This window comes from Excalfactoria chinensis, chromosome 1 (assembly GCF_039878825.1).
Source record: "Excalfactoria chinensis isolate bCotChi1 chromosome 1, bCotChi1.hap2, whole genome shotgun sequence".
In the NCBI taxonomy this organism is placed as follows: Eukaryota; Metazoa; Chordata; class Aves; order Galliformes; family Phasianidae; genus Excalfactoria; species Excalfactoria chinensis.
The window spans coordinates 85,204,563-85,224,016 of record NC_092825.1 but is presented as its reverse complement, the minus strand read 5'-3'; the positions used below and the strand labels follow the sequence as shown (position 1 = coordinate 85,224,016).

Here is a 19,454-nt window from a genome sequence, read left to right as displayed (position 1 = left end):
TTCATTAGCAGGTTGACTAATTACTTTCAATCTTTTCTTTTAAAACAGATAATCTTGACACTGCTGAAGACTGGCTAATAAATGTAACCATGACTATTCGCCCATCCACAGACACTGGTGTTATGTTTGCCCTGGTTTCTAATGAAACAGTGCCTCTTGCTTTGTCCATAGTGGACTCTAACTCTTCTGACTCACAGGTGATCTTACAGTTCTGGCATACGGAACATCAGCTCACATGGAGCACAACTCTCATCTTTGTCTCACTTAACTTACTACTCACTTGTGAAAAAAGTCAAACTAAAAAGAAGTTACTTAAACACAGTGGAGGTGGAAGGTGAATTAATATTTCACAAAGCACTTACATCATATTTTGATGTGCAGAAAATGACTTGCTATTTGCAATTGCTACAGCAGGGACAAAGCACTAAGTGTTCCTATGTTAGGTGCTATTCATTATATCATGTCTCTGATATCTCCTTCCAAATGCACAAAGCAGAAAAGGGAGTATGGCAGAGGTTGAGTCATGATATTAAAGCAATGATAATATGTTAGTTTCAATTCATAAACAAATGTTTTTGCTCATCCATACATCTGCTGAAATGAGAGCACATAAGGAAAACTAGGTTACCTTCAAAGCTGTAACAGTACTCCCTTTGACTTTAAGAGAAACAGGATTTCACCTCAGAATCACAACCAAAAGGTTTTTACAGTGAATGTTCTCACTTATAAATTTCAGAGTATAAGTGAATGGCTTTGTTTACAAAGGTGATGCAGCTATCAACTTCACTATCTTTTCCAGCTTAAGATACAACTCTTTAAATCATCTCTCATATTCTTTTTCTTTCTACTTCCAAATGTAAAATGTATCAGAATTAAGTATTATTGTGTTTTAAAGTTACATGTGCCATATTTTGTGACTTTATATTCTCCTGTTTAGGAAATCATTGTGACTATTGGAAACATCACTGTGGCACGTCTAGAATCAAAGAAGCTGTGTACACCCAGGAAAGTGCAAGTTGGACTTCTGGTAACCAAACAGCAGCTTCATCTGTCTGTTGATTCACGCACAGACCAAAGCAATTCAGAGCTACTGTCTGTCCTGCATCAAGCAATGATGACAGATGTTGTCACCTACTTGGGTGGCCTGCCAGGTGAATTATATTTCTTTTCATTCATTTGTTCTTTTGTACAAGCCTAGTTATGTTCAGCCTTTCCCAAGCTATACAAAGCTTACAACTGTACAAGAAACCACAGAAGTCAGGAATATTTTTTCAACAACTAGGCTCTGGGCAACAGTTGACTGCCATTCTTTGTGAGATGGGAAATACATTGAAATAGCAAATAACATTTTGTTTAACATAAGGCACAAGTGAATCCTCAATGTTAAAACATGTACGAACATAATTTTATACATGCATATTTGCACAGTAGTTTGATTTCAGAGTGAATCCTGCAGAAAAACAGCATTGCCACAGGCAATGTTTTTTCAAAGCCTGAGATCCCCAAACATAAAAATTGGTAAAGTAAGAAGAACATGGTTGTGAAGTTAAGTTACTAACAGCAGAGCCTTTCTATATCCTCTGTTAAAGATATTTTAGGAAGAGCAAGTCCCAGTTCCTACAGAAAGCCTTAAAATCTTTATAAACATAGTCTTGAATTGACATCCATGTTACATGTACGAAGCAGCATCAAAGCACTGCCACAGAAAAGCCAGTCTTTATCTGCAGTGTGTTTCTTACAAAGTACAATAAGTACACATGAGCAGAAAGAGGCGAGAAACTGTGTATCCTATGGAGATGATCTTATTAGGCATTTTTCAAGGTAGAATGGGGAAGCTGGAATTATGTTTCCACCCTCTAGACTTGTCAGAATAGAAGCAAGATTGGGCAGCACTACAGCCCCAGTCCACAGTTGTTCGAAGCGATAGTTGCCTTTGCATCCAACCAGAAGCAAATCTTTATACAGTAGTATTAGAGGATATAAAAAAATTTGTCACTAAACATGACAATTTCTCTTCTAATTTTGTATTTGAACGGGTATGCAATATCTTGTAATCCAGCTAACCAGACAAGTTCATTCACATAGAATATGTAGAATGAGAATATGCTAAGGTACTGTACAGACAGCACTTCAGGTAAGTGTTTTCATAATGCCTACTGACTTTTCAAAGAGAGGTGAAGTCTGTATTTTCTTAGTAGCTGCAAGTTAGTAGGTTAACAATCATAGTAACTTGAATATGATTCTTGTCACTTCACAGTCTTCTTCACATTTGTGATATCTGTGACTCTTCCTAGTACACTGCCAACACCAAGGCCTTAAGATTTAAGACCTTAGCTCAAGTCAAGAATCCTAAATAGATAAGAATATGGGTACATATAATGTTCTGAGGCCTCACAGCAGTTCTTGCTTGATGCTGTGCCTAACATATTGAGTGCTGGAAGCACATCAGTGATCTGATGCTACAAAAGCTAAATGAACAACAGATAAAGTGGGGTCTCTCACAGAGATTTCACATGGAAGAGGTAGTAAGGAAGCAATAAAATGTGTGCAGTTCCCAGGGGTCCCCTATTTGAGAACGTGCAGATTTTAATCCAGAATAGCTTTCTGGCAAAAGTATGATTGTTCTTTCCGTGACCTCTAAACCTATAAGCATCTGTTTGTAGGTCAGGAGAAAAACAGTGGGCTCCAGGACACACAGTACTAGTTCATTGTAGTTAAGTGTTTCTCATAGCAGCATTTCCTGCATTATGTATAATTTTCTGGTTTCTGGTTGGAAGAACACTTAAAATGCATATTTCAAATTGTATTGACCCTTCTCAGCTTTGCTGACTTTATCTCAAGGAATCTAAAACAGAAGGGAGAAGAAGTTAAGTGTTTCCTGCCAAATTGCTGTTTTCTCCCATGGATGACTAACAGAGGCAGAATGGAGCATTCCCCATGATTTTGCTAATCTGAAAAATACATAAGACATTGCACGCTTTGGCCTAATAAACTGAATGTGTTTCTGTGCAGATGTTCCTCTGGGTGCTACGTTAGTAACTGCTTTCTACAACGGCTGCATGGAGGTGAAGGTCAACAGCAGACAGCTGGATCTGGATGAAGCCATTTTTAAACACAACTCCATCAGATCTCACTCGTGCCCACTGATTATGGAGTAACCATTCAATTCTTAATTTAACTTTTTTCCTTTCAGATATAATTTGCGTAATTAGTCTCATGTCATAATGAAGCCAGTACTGTTTTATTCAAGATGTGCCAGGAAAACAAACAACAGCATGTTTTTCCTCTTTTTTTATATAGAATGTGGGTGGGAAAAAAAATCCCCTTTTTTCAGCTCTACAGAGACAATCAAGATCAAAATTCTGCACTTTTTTTTCTTATTTGTATCAGTGAAAAACCTTAAAGCTAGACTTATCTTCCATGCTCAGACTATGCCCTTCATATATTTAGTTTGGAAAGAGATATTCTACACCTCATTTTTCATATATCAGCACGAAGTTACGAGTTGCAAATGTAAGCAGTGCACTTGAATGTAGACAAAGCCATTCTCGTTAAGCTTTTCCAAATATAACATACAAAGAGAAATCTCTACAGGTTTTGTAGTACGAGAGAGAACACCCTGCAATCCAGAGCCCAAGCTGTCTATGGGTATGTTTACATATTTGTACCAATGTTGGTAAAGCAACTTCCAAACTATTCTTTTTTTTTTTTTCTAAACATAGTTCATCTTTGCAGAGTAGCTCATTATATTGTACCGACTTCAATCCTTCTATTTTAGGAACCCAGCCTTAAACTGTTCTGGATTAGATCAAGTAATTTACTTCTAAGGTGGATTGAAATACAGGCAAGGCAATTTTAGAAAACAGAAAACTGCAAGAAGGAAGGAGCTCTGGTCTTCATCATGGGGGAGCAGACTGGAATTTCCTAAGTAACACTGAAAACTTGCAGCAAACTGTTATTCAATTTATGACAAATTTGGCACTCCTCAACATGAGCTCCCTCTATGGTCCATCATAAATTCCCTTCACTTTTGTCAGCCTTGCATTCACAGAGCCCCCAGAAGAGATTTATTTACAAGCCCTAATACAGTTGTTTCTGACCTACTTGAAGGTCTATCTTATACTAGTAATACCAAAATGTAAAACTGTGTTCTGCTCAGCCAAGTTAACCAGAGCAGGTGATTAGAAGAGTACTGTTTTCCTCATGTTTTTATTTCAATTGTTTCTAGTATTTCACATTCTCAGTGTTCTTTCTGCTTCCAACCTCATTTTCATACAACCAGAAGCCTCTCTACGCAGCTCACCTGTAGTTTTGTTAACCCCAAAACAAGTAAATTGTAAGAGAATTGCTGTAAGCAATGAATATACTCACGTCCATCATCAGGAAAAAACATTTATCTGTCAGATTTTTAGATCCAGGGTTTGCTTTCTTTGCTTGAGACAATGAAGTGGAAATGTACGTACAAAAGGATGGATTGTGACAGTGTTCATTTTGAAGATTGTCTTTCTCTGGTGACATTAGTGAGGTTTCTTTCACAGCTGAGTACAAACATCAGTGCATCATACCACAGAATCTGAGCCCATCCTTCAACATTACTGCTCTGTCTGAGGTTATTGTTAACATGGCTTCCCACTTGTGCCCTCACATATAATGCAGTATTTGCTCTGACTTTTACACCAGCCAGCCTCAGAATGGTCTCCAAGTCTGTCCAGCACTGATTTGTATGCAGCTGCTTATCAGCAGGACTTCCATACATCTAATACACAGGGGTTATATGCCAGTGAACTACAGGTTCACTTTGCTAGGAACATGTTCAAAAAAGCCCTTCATTTTTCCAGATTTCATTAGAGGGAAAAGACTGCAGGAAAACATTCCCCCTTCCTTGCTCTCTTCCCATCCCAAGAAACATGTGCTTCATTTGGGCCTAGTAACTACTGAAATAAGCATTGAAGTAACCATTGAATTCTGGAAAGCTCTTGGTCAGTAAATCTGCCTTGTACAAGCAAGCAGAGAAATACAGGGGAAACACAGTCAAGTGTCAGCAGTACTATGAACTCTTATGTCAGCCTGTGTGAACAGCAGGAGGAAGGGCTGGTGTTTTTTTTTCTGTTTAAGTGTAAAAAGTGGTATAGAATTGAAATTAAAGAAAATTGTGTTTTCCACACAGACTTCTTTTTGTTGTCATGCAAGAATATTTTAGGATACTGTAGTTGCAATGAAATATCTACAATTTTTAAATGTAAAAGTGCCTCCCTATTGTAAAAATTAAATGAAGCAGCATTTGCAAGTTTTTTTTTTGCCTTTTAAGTTAAGCTCTATTTGTCTGTGTTTGTTCATTTTCAATGTGCAAGACTGGTTCTAGTAGTCAGATGGTTGACTTTGAGGCTGAAGATTATCATGATCCCTAAAGACAAAAGCTAGCTTAAATTAATAGGCTGTCCAAGTAGGATTCAGTCGTGGCTGTCTGGTGAGTTCCTGGATGACTGGAGGAGGGGTCACATCACTCCCATTTATAAGAAAGGGAACAAGGAGGACCCAGGGAACTACAGGCTGGTGAGTGTCACCTCTGTGCCTGGGAAGATCATGGAACAGATCCTCCTGGACAGCATGCTTAATCACATGAGAAATGAGCATGTGATCCGAGACAGCCTGCATGGCTTCACCAGGGGAAGGTCATGCCTAACAAGTCTGGTGGCCTTCTATGATGGAGTGCCAGCACTGGTGGTCAAAAGGAAGGTGACCGATGTCATTTACCTGGACTTCAGCAAGCCCTTTGACATTGTCCTCTACCACGTCCTTACCTCCAAATTGGAGAGATGTGGATTTGATGGGTGATGTCTGGATGAGGAACTATGAGATCTGGTATGGTGGCTCGTAGCAGCAGTAATGGGAGGATGGTTGGGCTAGATGATCTGATAGGTCCTTTCCAACCTTGAGATTCTATGACAACACAGTGGATAAGAATTGGTTGAAAGGTCACAATGGTTCTATGTCCATGTGGAGGCCAGTAACAATCGGCACCTCCCAGGGGTGTCTTGGGGCCGGTGATCTTTAACATCTTCAACAATGTCACTGATGATGGAACTGAGTGCAGCCTTAGCAAGTTTGCTGATTACACCAAGCCGAGTGATGCGGTTGATGCAGTGGAAGGAAGGGATGCCATTCAGAGGGACCTCAAGAGACTGGAAAGGTGGGCCTGGGTGAACCTAATGAGGTTCAACACAGCTAAGTTCAAGACTTTGCACTTGGGCCAGAGGAATCCCAGGCATATATGCAGACTGGGAGGAGCAGTCCTTGAGAGTAGTCCTGCACTGAAGGACCTGGGGGTCCTGATGGATGAAAAACTTAACATGAGCCAGCAGTGTGCTCTTGGGGCTCAGAAAGCAAATGGTATCCTGGGCTCCATCAGAAGAGGGGTAGCCAGCAGGGACAGGGAGGCAATTGTTCCTCTTTACTCTGCCCTTGTGAGGCCCCATACTGGGAGTCTGGGGCCCCCAGTACAAGAAAGACAGCTGTTGGAGAGGGTCCAGAAAAGAGCCACTAAGATGATCAGAGGGCTGGAGCACCTCCCCTGCAAAGGCAGGTTGAGGGAGCTCGGCTTGTTCAGCATGGAAAAAAGAAGGCTGCAGGGTGACCTCATTGCAGCCTTTTGGTACTTAAAGGGAGCCTTCGAAGAGGATGGGAGACGACTCTTTGAAATGGTACGTAATAGCAGGACAAGGGGAAATGATTTTAAGTTGAAGGAGGGAAGTTGAAGGTTGGATGTTAGGGGGAAATTCTTTCCCAAGAGAGTGGTGAGGTGCTGGCACAGGCTGCCCAGAGAGGTTGTGGATGTCCCATCTCTGGAGGCATTCAAGGCCACGTTGGATAGGGCACTGGGCAGCCTGGTCTAGTATTAAATGTGAAGGCTGATGGCCTTGCCTGTGGCAGGGGGGTTGGAGATTCATCATCCTTGAGGTCCTTTCCAACCCAGGCCATTCTGTGATTCCTTGTTCTCTAGATAAATGTTTAAATGTATTAGTTGTTTAAAATTGCTTGAAGAAATTAAGCTTGGCTTAAAGCACATGTGGAGGAAATTAGATCAATGACATTTATTGATCCCTATCTTTTCTCCTTTATCAAATGTATGTAATTGTATTTTTAGGCATAATCATTTCAGCAAGGGTTGTTCAGTGTTTATATGGAACAGTTGGAACCTGCTGCATGCACCAAGTGCTACAAATCAGCATGTCCCAGTTTCCTTGAAAATAAAATCTAGCCATGGAATTGGTTCTCATTTATACCAGAGCAGCTTTCTGCTTACATGCCTGATCCAAGCAGAGCATGCATGCTTAATGCTGCACATCTCCTGGAGGTGAAAACTGGCTGGAATGGGTGTAAACACCTTCACTGTTGATATTCAAAATTAGTTCTGGCTTTGTCATCTTCAAAGGAAGAGCAGCCAGACTTGATTTTAGATATTCCAGTCCTGTTTAGCACTGCACAATGTATTGAAGGATCAACAGCGAAGGATGTTTGTCTTTCAACGTTATTAGTTGTATGTATACTCTAAATATTTTGCTGCCTCAGCAAGCTTAGGATAGCAGGACACCTGGATTTGGGAGCATTTTATCTACCACAAATAACAGCTATGTAATAAAAAATTAGATACAGGGAAAACCATTGCAGCTAATACCAAAAGGATAAATAAAGCATCACTTAGTAAATACAAGAAGCACCAAGACATTCTAACTAATTTTCTCCCACATTCTTTTCCTGACCACAGTCTGCACTTCAGAGCTAGATGACAGTAGATCCATCTGCAGAAACAGAAACAAGTTTACAAGTTTATGTTTTTAAAACTATGCTTCCTATCCACCAAATGAATATAGCCCCATTGTTGCATTGGTTGTACACCTATTAGTAAGATAGATTTCAATGGGAATATGTGAATAAACATAGAAATCAGGTTTTTCTGAGCCAAGGGATACTACCAGGGAGACATACCGTTGGCTTTTTTAACACACATTTGCATTGAATCAGTCAGTCAGCTGAATGTCTGCACAGTTGTAGGTACTTCAGGAGTTAATTTTATATATATATATATGCATATATATATATATATATATATATATATTTCCCCTCTTCTAAGTAATTTGTAGTATCTTAAAAAAAAAAAATAGGAAAGTGGAAGAAAATTACAAGTAGCAAGAAACTAAAATCCTGCAGTGCAGGCTTATGGAGCCACAGACATTCCACCCTTGCCATACAGCTTGTGAGGACCGTAGGAAATGCAACAACACATAATGACAAAAAACTTCCCTCTCTCCGTAAGCAGTTATGTGCTGAAGACACAAAGACCAAAACTCATCTTTGATACCAGACCTTCAGTAGTCCAAGCCTTTTATCCACGTTTCCTCAAAAACAAGCTATGCCCTTCAAGCAGTCTTAAAAACCTTGCTTAACTTGTTCAAGCCTCAACAGCTCCACACAAAGCACTGCTTTTGCTTCTCATCATTAGGAAACTGTATTTCCCTTCCCTTCTATCACCTGGTTATAAGAGAAATAAAGGCCAACTCAACAACACACCACCCTGCAGTCACAAAAAAACATATGGTTAGGTTTTTTTTGAGATGGAGGGCCTGAATTAGCAGTACTCTTCTCTGACTTGGACTAGATTCCTCTACTGAAGAGCCTCCACAGCACTGAGAGAAGCTCACCCAGCAGCAATACCACTGTGGGGTGGTGAAAGCCACTCCAGGAAATGAAAGCAACACTTTGTGAACTTATTAGGAGTCTTACATGTGATATCAGAAATAAGAGTTTACTAAAGGCAAGGTCTATATCAACAGAATCTGAGAAGATCACCATGAGACACACATGAAGTCATACGCCATTTTTGCAAACTTGGAGCACTATGGAAGACAGAGAATAAAAATGACTTTGTTCATCTATAAAACAGAAAATATCCTGCTTACAATTCAGCAGTCTCTTACCTTTCCAGGAAAAGTTTTCCTTTCATCAGATTCTGGTACACATCCCACAGACCAAACCAAGAACTTTCCCCTGAGCCAGCCTTCCTCTTTTCCAGCCTATAAGGGCCATGTGCTCATTCCCACCAGCTGGTCAGTCTCCTGCTAAGGCACTCAATTGAAAAGCAATCTTCCCTTTTAAACCTGGGCAGAAGCCAGCCTTTTGTTTAAGGGGTTTCTTCTGTAACAGAAGGTCATGTAGATTTAACAAACCTGCTTGCCTGGAACAGGAAAACCCTATCACCTTGTAATTCATGTCTTCATATTAAAACACTGGGCAGCAGAGACATTAAGCAAGCTGCAGAGACAATCTGAAGCCTGTATCTCGGTGAAGTTTTATACAAGGTTTCAGGGTCTTTCCAGAGGATGCATAAGTAGTTTGCTGGCAGCCTCACAAAACCCTCATAGTGAAGTCATTACTCTCCATTTGCCATTTTCCACAGATGTGAAGTGGAATGACATCAGGATCTGCCCCAAGCTATCCTTCACCCTCTGGAATTGGCCAAGAACTCCTTGGACTCCTTGGGGTGCTCTGCCCTGAGCAGGAAATGGGAACAGCCCAGGTCAGGCCATCAGGATAGATGCTTCGCCTGCTAAGGCTGCTCCTGTAGGCACTCAGCTTTGCAGATGAAGATAAATGAACCACTGAGCAAAGCAGTTCCAGGAATGCTCCACATAAGAAAGGCTGTCCTGTTAAATAAATGATGTCTGAGAACAAACATCTTAAGAAAGAAGTGCATGGCTACTGCCTGTCTTTAAAGCAAGATAAGCCTTGTGTTGTTACTTTACAAACATCACTGGCAAGAGAAAGACCTCAAAGAAATAATGGGAAAAGCATTAGAAATGCCGATTGAATGTTTTTCAAAACATTATCATCATTATCTGGGGCAAGTTGTAACTGCAAAGCCTAACCATGGATTTAGATTATGTGGCCATTCTCATCATATTTTGTTCCTGAAGGAAAGAAGAATGCTTTTTTACTACCGTTTTAAGGTAGGTAACTGAAATGGTTACTCTCTCACCTGTGCACGCTTCTAGCAACATTTCTTCCTCACTGACTCTGTGCTGTTATCAGGATAGCAGGAGCTCCAGGTTCCCTGCCATTAATGACATTTGCAGTTGAGGCATTCGGCAGTGCCTTGCTCTGCTTTGGGTGTCAGTGATGTCAGCAGCTGATGCTAGCAAAGCAGAGCTGTGACCTATGATCTCAAGGGCTGAAAATGTAGTTTAGCTCATCCATAAGAAATTAAGAACCAGCTTTGCCAATATTTCTACAGTCCTTTTACTGAAGGCTGAAGAAACTGCTGCTAACCAAGGATCAAATTGATTTAACCAGGCTTACCTTGCAGCCTGCTGTAGGTCTTGACATAAAAACCACCCATCATCCCCTAAAACTCCAGCCAGTGAAACTTTAAAAGCGGACACTGCTTCTTGGGGGATATGCACAATGAATATTAAACAGACCCCTGAAGCACTTCATACCTTTTGTCCAGAGTCAGTGCTTTTTCTCCCTGTTATGTGCACTGTTTTTTTCTGCTGCTAATGTCGTCTTTAATTCCAAATGTTCAGAGGAGGTGCATGCAGGCAGATGGCAAAACCATACCTGGAATAGTGCTCACTGAGAGTGCAGAGGGACACCAGGCACCCACCTGCCCCTCAATTCCCTTAATGCCTCTGAAAATCTGCCCTAAGCCTATTAATATACAGCCAGTGAACCTGAGCTAGACGTGATATCCCAGAGCAGAAATTTAAATTTCACGCTATTCTTTATCAGAAGAAAATCAACTTTGTGCTTTCAGTCAGAGGAGAAATACAACGGATCTGAAGATTCTTTGACAAACAAAAATAACACATGCTTATGACAGTACTGTGCTGGAACACCCATTTTAATCTGTTCCTGTTAAGTACAACATGCAGAGAATGAGAAAGGCATTCTCCAGCAATCCAGAAATCGAATGATTTCCCATGTCTGTTGTACACTGCACTATATAAACGCATTGCTTTATGTGTTTTTAAGTCCTAAGTGCTCAATGTAAGTCCTGCTGGGCTTATGCAGCAATGCAAATTTAACCTCCTGGTAGAAACTTTCTATCCAGACTTTAATTTCCTAGTGACGAAGAAAGCTGCAATGACACTGATACCTTCTGCACATTCCAGCTGCATTTACACACCCACTGTCATGGTGAGAGCATTTGGGGACCATAGCACACTGCTGAAAGTCAATCCCACACCTTCTCCATAGAATCATAGAATGGCTTAAATTGTATAGGACCTCAAATATCATCCAATTCCAACCCCCCTGCCTGCTAGATCAGGCTGCCTAAGGCCCCATCCAATCTGGCCTTGATTGCCTCTAGAGATGGGGCATTCACAGCCTCTCCCAGCAATCTCTTCCAGCGTCTCATCACTCACTTGGTGGAAAAACTTCCCCCTAGCATCTAATCAGTTTAAAACTCCTTATTCTATCACTGTCTATACATGTAAAAAGTTGATTTTCCTCCTGTTTATTATTCCCTTTAAATACAGGAGGGCAATGAGGTCCCCTCTGAATCTTCTCTTCTTCTGACTGAACAAGCCCAGCTCCCTCAACCTTTACTCAGAGGAGAGGTGCTCCAGTCCTCTGATCATACCCATGTCCCTCCTCTGGATCCCCTCTACAAGCTCCACTGGAGCTCGAAAATACAGTCTCTTGTTGTGGCCATACCTAAGCCTTAGAGGAGAGCTAGCGGGCTGTCCTGCACTAGCAGGAAGGGATGCTGGCGGCTATGCAAAGCATGCAGAGAAAGAGGAGATGGTATCTGCCCTGTCTGGGGTTCCTCTTCAGCTGCTGCTTGAAAGGCCTGCTGTCTGGAGGTACAGTTGGATGCTCAGCTGTTGTGTTGCACAGAGGTCAGAGGACATGTAGTTCCTCGGCCTACAGATGATATATTTATACTCCAGAAAACCACACTACACTATGTTACAATAACCCAGCTTACTATATACAAACTCTGGTACTCACACAGAGCGTGGTACAAGCTCACATGCTCTGCTTCATAAGGGTCCATAAGGAAGGCAAGCCCAGGACTCTCCACAGACTTACAGTGCTTATGGGCTGATTTACAAACATCCTTACAGCAGTTCTCTATGTTTGTGTTGTCAGTAAGGCTCACTGCTCAATAACTTCAAGGTTTTGTTGCTGGTCACAGGTTGATTTCAGTAGAATTCAGTGCCAAACTTGTTTCCCTGTCTAATAAGATAGAAGTCAATCCTACCTCCTGCCAACTTTTACTTTGCCTTTACAATAGGAAATACTTTCTCTGAACAATACACTGAGGAGATTTTCTCTATTCATTGTCACTCTATTCCTAAGAATCTGGTTTCCCACCCATCATGATCTGTGGACATGCTGCTAGTCACTGAGTGTTGATGCTGAAGTTCGTCTTTGCACAAATGAAGCATATTCAGGTCCCAGTGAACTTACATGTCAGATCTGCTTAGCTTAGCAATAAAATAATGGCTGTGATGGCTGCCAGCTCAGCAGCTTCACTTGGAGTACTGTAGGCATGCCATGGTCTCAGGCTCAGGCACCATCTGCGCTGCAGCGCCTGCCGCTGGTACTTAGTTACCAACTCCCTGGCCGCTTCATAAAACAGAAAAGAATCTGGCTTGCTTTCTTACAACTGAATTTTAGTAGAAGTCTGTGAAACCCAAATATTTTGTGATTTATATGTATTTATATTTTCAGGTTTTGAACTGGTGATCTGCAGGCAGATCTGGACTACCAGAGATTCAGTCGCTGTATCAGCTGAGCAAAACAGCACACATACTATTCTAAGGGCTAGGAAAAGTTGAGGTTTGGGTTAAGAACTTGAGCTCACAATCCCTTTCACTAGCCCACAGGCATCCAGTCTTCCTGCACTTAGTGGTCTTCAGCACTGGTCTTCAGGCAGACAGGACTCAGCCTATTACTTACTACCTGGACCTTCCACCTGTTTTGCTTCTATGCATTTCCTTAGCACAATGTCCTTGTGTAGGCCAACAGATACACTCTCCCCATGAGAAGCAATAAAGAGGGGGTTGTTAGGCAAAAGGCTTCCTAAGCCCTTGTGTTTGTGGGATACAAACTTGTAAACAGAGGAATGATTTCATCCTGCTCTCTAACTACTCCTCCACTGTGGTCAGGCCCTTGCACTGTTCTCCTAGGAGACTATGCTTCTTTCTCTCCAACATTCTGGCTTGCCTGGGCTGCACTGAGTGAAGAAAAATTGTCTTGGGCCACAAATAAAGCACATACTGTGGTTAACGTATATAGATAACAACTAGTAGGACATGTAACCTTGCTTTTGTGAAACTAGGGCATCAGTTTGGTTTGATGGCAGTGACTTGTCAGAGATCTCTGATGAAATGTTACTCCTCCTGCACTACTACCCTTGACAATAACTGTTCACTGATGTACGTACAGCCAAAAAGAGATGAATTCCTGTATCAAAATGAAAAGCATGGCTGCGTATTTTTTGCTGTTCATAGGGCACTCTGTGGTGACTTCATGGACATTAGAATGTGTTTTCAGGTTCTCTGTCACCCGGTTTGGGAACCTCTTTTGCTTTGCTCAGTGGTTAAGCCTTTGTTTCAGAAAACACAATTGCTTTGACCCTTGCAATGTTCTGCTGTCCAAAGGAACACTAATGTCAATGTTAGAGGGGCTCCTGCAAAGCTCTGCAGGAGAGAAGCACGCTCCTGCTGTTCTCCTTTGGAGCCTGACTCCGTGTTCACTGCTGGTTCCAGCACTGCCTTCAACAAACACAGGGAGAAAGCCAGCAGCACGGACCCCTTACTGGGAGCAATCTTAGGCGGTTTGGCTGGCCATGCAAGTTGTATTGTTGCTATTAGTTATTAACTATCCTACTATCTGCTTTGATAGACTGTCACTGAACCTGCCCTCTGCTTCTCCTACCTGCTGAGGGCAGAGGAGGAGAATTAAACTAAATATTCCAGTCCTTCCAGGAAATACACATTTGAAGTTGATGGTCTTAAGGAGGTGCCGACCAGCTGCTTGTTTATTATTTCTCTGGAAATTTTTGTCATGTTTCCAATACAACATTTTCTGTTATAGGTTCACTACATTTCCCTATGAGCAGGGCACTGTTTTTCATTTGTACTCTCTGTTTCCTGGCCAAACCTTGCATTACAGCCAGAGGAAGCTCGCAAGAATGCAGCAGCGTGTTGGGCTGGAAAATAAACATTCTAGGGACATTGCAAGTGTTTCCAAAACAAGCAATACACCCTCAGCAGGGTCAGAGATAAAGTTCAACTGAAGAGGAGCACAAACACATAATGGCCTGAGACAGCACAAACAAGATTCCCCGCACGAAGCGCTCTGCACTGCGGGGCAGGGGAGCCCCTGCTTATAGCGTAGCAAAAGGTGATGGTCCATGTTAAGATGCACAGCCTGTCATGTTAATACTTCTGCCCACATACACCAGCTGCAGCAACTGCTATTTAACCACTCTGCCTTTGCCTCACTGGTCAAATGTATTTAATTAGAAACAGATGATAATTGTGGCTGTGCTGTCAGCAGAGCACAATCAGATATGGAATCATAGAATCATAGAACTGCCCAGGTTGAAAAAGACCTTCAAGATCATCCAGTCCAACCACAACCTAACCACACTACCCTAACTCTAACAACCCTCCGCTAAATCATGTCCCTGAGCATATTTTAAAGACAAAATTCGCACCACTGCCACCTGGAGAGTTTCTACCTATGTTGTTTAAGGACAAAATCCTTTCATGCCAAGCCGCATTATCTCGAGTGCCCTCCTGCCAGTTACTCATCCAACACTTTGATATGGTATGATATACCAGACCTTAAAGAAGTGCTCACACACATCATGTTTATGTAAGCCCTGAAAACCAACACAGTTATCAGAAAGCACAAGGGCTAGTTAGGTTTATATGAGATATTTCCAGAAGCTGTGGATGCCTCCATCCCTAGAGGCACTCAAGGCCAGGTTGGTTGGGCCCTGGGCAGCGTGAGCTGGTGGGTGGCAGCCCTGCCCACAGCATGGGGTTGGATTGATCTTTAAGGTTCCTTCCAACACAAATCATTCTGTAATGCCACAATTCTATGACCAGCCTGGCAACATCAGTATGGAATTTGGTGGTCTCTAAAGGCGCTTATTTGGTCCCGACCTACATTTTTTCCCGGAGGATCAGCCACCCATCCATTCTGGAGGAAATACCACGCTGCGTTTTAAAACGTATTCTGCTTCCAACAGGTAAGAAACCTTAACGGGTGCTGCAGCAGCAACTCTCTGCGAGCCTCCAGGAGCCGAGCCGGGCTCGCAGCGCTGCAGGCAACGGCCGGGAGCCGCGCAGCGGCGCTGCCCGACCGCGGGAGCGGAGCCGGGGCTGCGACTGCGCTCCTCCTCCTCGGCGGTGGAGCAGGGAGGGAGCGCATCTTTTTGTTTTTCTTTCTTTCTTCTTCTTCTTCTGAAGCGATGTGAGTAAATTCACTGTTATCTTTGAGTTAAAGGGTATTATAGGAAGGTCTGTCTCGGAGTCTTAGCAATTAAAAATTAGATATAAAATCAGAAGTAGCAAATAAGGGTAAAAGCAAGGAACATCATTAGTCCTGATAGGGATGGTTTTCATAAATGAAAAATGAGTAACTCTGATGGTAACCTCAGGAAAGCAAGGGATCCCCTCTACTTGTATTTTCAAGTATCTGTCAGTGGTCTGACCATTGCTGAAGGCTTTTCAGGCAATTCCAGCACCCATAGCACCTAGATTAAGGTTTTGTATCGGTGTGTAAAGGAAACTGAAGGCAGCTGTTCACATTATTAGAAAGGACATGTCCACTTATGTGAACCTCTACGGATACGCTCTAAAGTTGTATATAGAGTTACATGCCTCTACATGATACTCATCGTAATGAGCACACAAATAGAAAATGTGAAAAATTTCAACAAAAAAACAAACAAAAAACCCCAAGCTCACAATCAATCAACCAACCAAAAGAGATATTATATAAGCTGGGTTAGGGGACTGGAAGTAAAAGCCTGAGTTACTGCCGTGTACCACTGGTTTCCCATTCACCATTTCTTACAGAGACTTCCTATACATTCATATAGCCCCGTTCATGCTTGAGCACTGAAGACACTATCCCACAGCTGAGAACGACACTGAGTCTCAGGCACTGCAAATAAAACCAAGTCCAAACTCAAAAAGAAAGTCGTAAGTCAATGTTTAAGTATCAGCACCATCCCTTGTAGACAACATGCAATGGAATGAAAAGCTCACATCTGCTTTAGATCAACAGGCATCTTTGGCAACATCTTGACATTCAAAATACTTCTAAGCCACAGCATAGTACGGCACAGATAAAAAGAATTTTATTGCACAGTAGTCAGAGCTTTGACTGGGCTATTATTGAATGCAGCTCTACCAACATAGATCTTACCAAATTAGAGGTCAGAGGACAGTTTGTGTATAGTCTGTTTATATCACCGATTATAAAAAAGAAGGCAAAAAGGGCCACAATAAATTATATTCTATGCAGAAGCCTCTTAGGAGACACAGGATAGGCAGAAAAGTGTCTCTTTCCTTAGTTATGCTTCAGTCCCTCACACTGATGGTGGATTTTGAACCAAGGGATGGAAGAAAACTTGAAGAAGAGATGATGTGCACAGCTCTATACTTTTTTTGTTGTTGCTTTCCAGAGCTCCAGAAGGAGCAGGGGAAATGGGATATGAACTGGCTGCTCTGGTTTGTGCTGGCGATCAGGCAGGGACCAGGTGGCCGTTGTATGTATTAACCAAAAATATCACTTACAATAAAACCTTATCCTTATTTTTCCCTTGAGTACCAGGGATGGGGAACAGAGCTGAGGCCTGTCTCTCAAATCAGCCAGACCAGTTCTACAGGGAAGTGGGAACACCAGCTTTTCCCCGAGACATATGAACCACCAAATGTCTCACAGTCCCCATTTGATTTTTAGGTACTATTACTTCCTCCCTCTCACTCTTTATCCCAACTGTGCAGTGCATGAGACTGATTTAGACTTGGGGTCTGGTAAGGCTTTAAACTAGAATAGAAGGCAGTTTCCTGTCAAAAGCCAAGCAATGATAAAAAACAGTATTACTTTTAAATTGAGTTTGGAACAATTACACAGGAATAATTGTTTTGCTGTAAAAAACTAGACATAGTACTGACTTACTCAGAAAAAGAACAAGCCAGCTTTTGCATATTTTTGGTTGTTCCTTTGCTATTTGGAAGTAAATGGCTATATGTGTCTTTTAACTTAACCAAATTATTGAGAGCTATTTATTAGTTTATCTTCCGTAAGAGTCTCGCCTCCCTCATGACCTTACATTTCAAGTTGGGAGCTTACCACAATTGGAAAGTAAAGTGCCTTGAAGCATACAGGAAGCAGAACTGTGCCATAGCACACAACTATGTTAAAAAGAATGAAAAACATTTAAATCCAATGGCATCTAAGTAACTACACAGAATATTTTCAAAGGCCTTCATTCTTTTATGCCAAATGAATATACATCCTGTACTGCAGTAAGCATCAGTCAATAAATGACCTCCCAGATCTCGCTGTTTGCCTCATTTAAATTACCTGTACCAAATAAATAGGCCTCAAACTTGATCTCTTTTGCTCTCTGATAAGCTTAGGTTTGTTTCTTACTACAGTAAGGAAGGATTATAGAAGTATGGAAGTCATCTGCAAATCTTTACTTTCCTGATTATCCCAAAGATTTTCCTAAAAGCAGTCTCACATACAGATTGTCATACACCCCTAATACAGGCTGTCTTAAGTGCAGAGATACAAAAATAGCTGAATACTCTTTCAGATTCCTTGGAGCTTTTGTGCAAGTTGCACATTTCCACTGAAGCCCACATCCCTTTGATTAATTCTCATCTCTGTTACTATCAAACCACTTAAGCGAACAGAATCATAAAAAGGTTTGGGTTGGAAGTGACCTTAAGGAATATCTAGCTTCTCATGGCAGACCTCAACAAAGTATGGCTCCAACAGGGAAACTTCCTCAAGACTCTCCATAATGAACATCTGTGCCTGTGATACTTGTGATCCTTTTTGCTGAAGACCTATACTTCTAAAGTGGTCTTTTTGCATTCCAGTAATATACTGGCTCCATCAATTTGCTGGCAAACTTCCTATTTCTGATGTACTTGAAAAAAGTTTTTATTATCACGTCTTACACCCTTGCTCTTCAGAATCTTTTTTGGCTAGTTTTCTTATGACTTCAAATTAAACTTGCCAGAAGCTTTATTATTATTTCCATGTTCTTCATTTGTATTTCCACTTATTGAACAATGTCTTTTTACTTCTAGTGACCTCCTTAGCTTGCTTTTAGCCATACAGGCTTCCCTTCTAATCCACAGCTCTTTTAGGATCAGATTCCAAATATTTTCTCTGAAAAAAAATACCTAAATTCTCTAAAGTTTGAAACTGAAAAGGTTGTCTACCTTCTAGTAGAGAAACTAAGGCTCAGAGTAAATTTCTCCATCTTATTTAGATTCCACCTAAAGTCATCATAGTTTTCCAGAATGTATTTAAAAAGCATCTGAAAAGATTTTGGAGAACAACTTTCATGTGAGGACCCCAGAGGTAGAAATATTTAGGTATGAGGTTAAGTTCTTCAGTATGCAAAGAATCTACATGCAGGTCTGAAAGGTTTAATCAGGTCTGATGAATTGATACAAGCTCAAAGAATTAAACACGACCATGTGCCATGGCACTTAGGAAAAAAATACTGCAAAATTGATCGTGCAAGAAGCTCTGAAGTGAATAATTCTCAAAGTATGTGCATGGAGCTGGCAAAGACCATGCCCTTAAAACAGTGGCTGAAAGGGAATGTGTGATTCAGTAAATCATTCAAGCATTAAGCTTTCATCTTTGGAGCCCTGGTTTATACCCGACCGAAGCGTTAATTATAAATGTCTGGGGTATGCCTTACTCACTTAATTAATCTCCACACTTACATGAATTGTGAATCCAGATCATAATCAAAAGCTCCTTTGGCATAGAAGACCTCAACTAACTGGAAGAAAAGGAAAGCCATTCTGGTTCCAAACACAGTGGAAAGAAAACACATACATAGAAGCGTATAATTAATTATGTATCAGAGATGTTAAGAGATTAAGTTTATCAGTCAGCAGTGACCTTCTAAACCTGAGTATCCTGATCTAAGGCAGGGATCCTCAAAATTGCTGGGCAGTGTAACTTCCAATTGAATAAGGTCTTGCAAGACTTCGTGTGCATCTGTCCTGCAGAACTTTCTTAGTAGGCTACAGGAACACATACTGATTCGTATGGTGGTTAGGCCTGCATTACTATTGAATCCAGCCAGTTTAAAGTTGCGTGGATATCTATATGATTGTCCTGTGAGTGTAGTTAGACCTAGACCTGATGGTGTCCTTCATGGTGCA

The 19,454-nt window shown here is 41.4% G+C and overlaps 1 protein-coding gene across 1 annotated transcript in view; it reads left to right on the top strand.

Annotated features, from left to right (window-relative positions):
* Window positions 1–7,194, top strand: part of PROS1 (protein S) — a 33,908-nt gene extending 26,714 nt beyond the window's left edge. The window contains exons 13-15 of the mRNA XM_072357958.1: window positions 49–197; window positions 938–1,151; window positions 3,013–7,194. Coding sequence (XP_072214059.1) covers window positions 49–197; window positions 938–1,151; window positions 3,013–3,158 — 509 coding nt within the window. The 3' untranslated portion in view covers window positions 3,159–7,194. The remainder of the gene's footprint in view (window positions 1–48; window positions 198–937; window positions 1,152–3,012) is intronic.
* The last annotated feature ends 12,260 nt before the right edge of the window (window positions 7,195–19,454 follow it).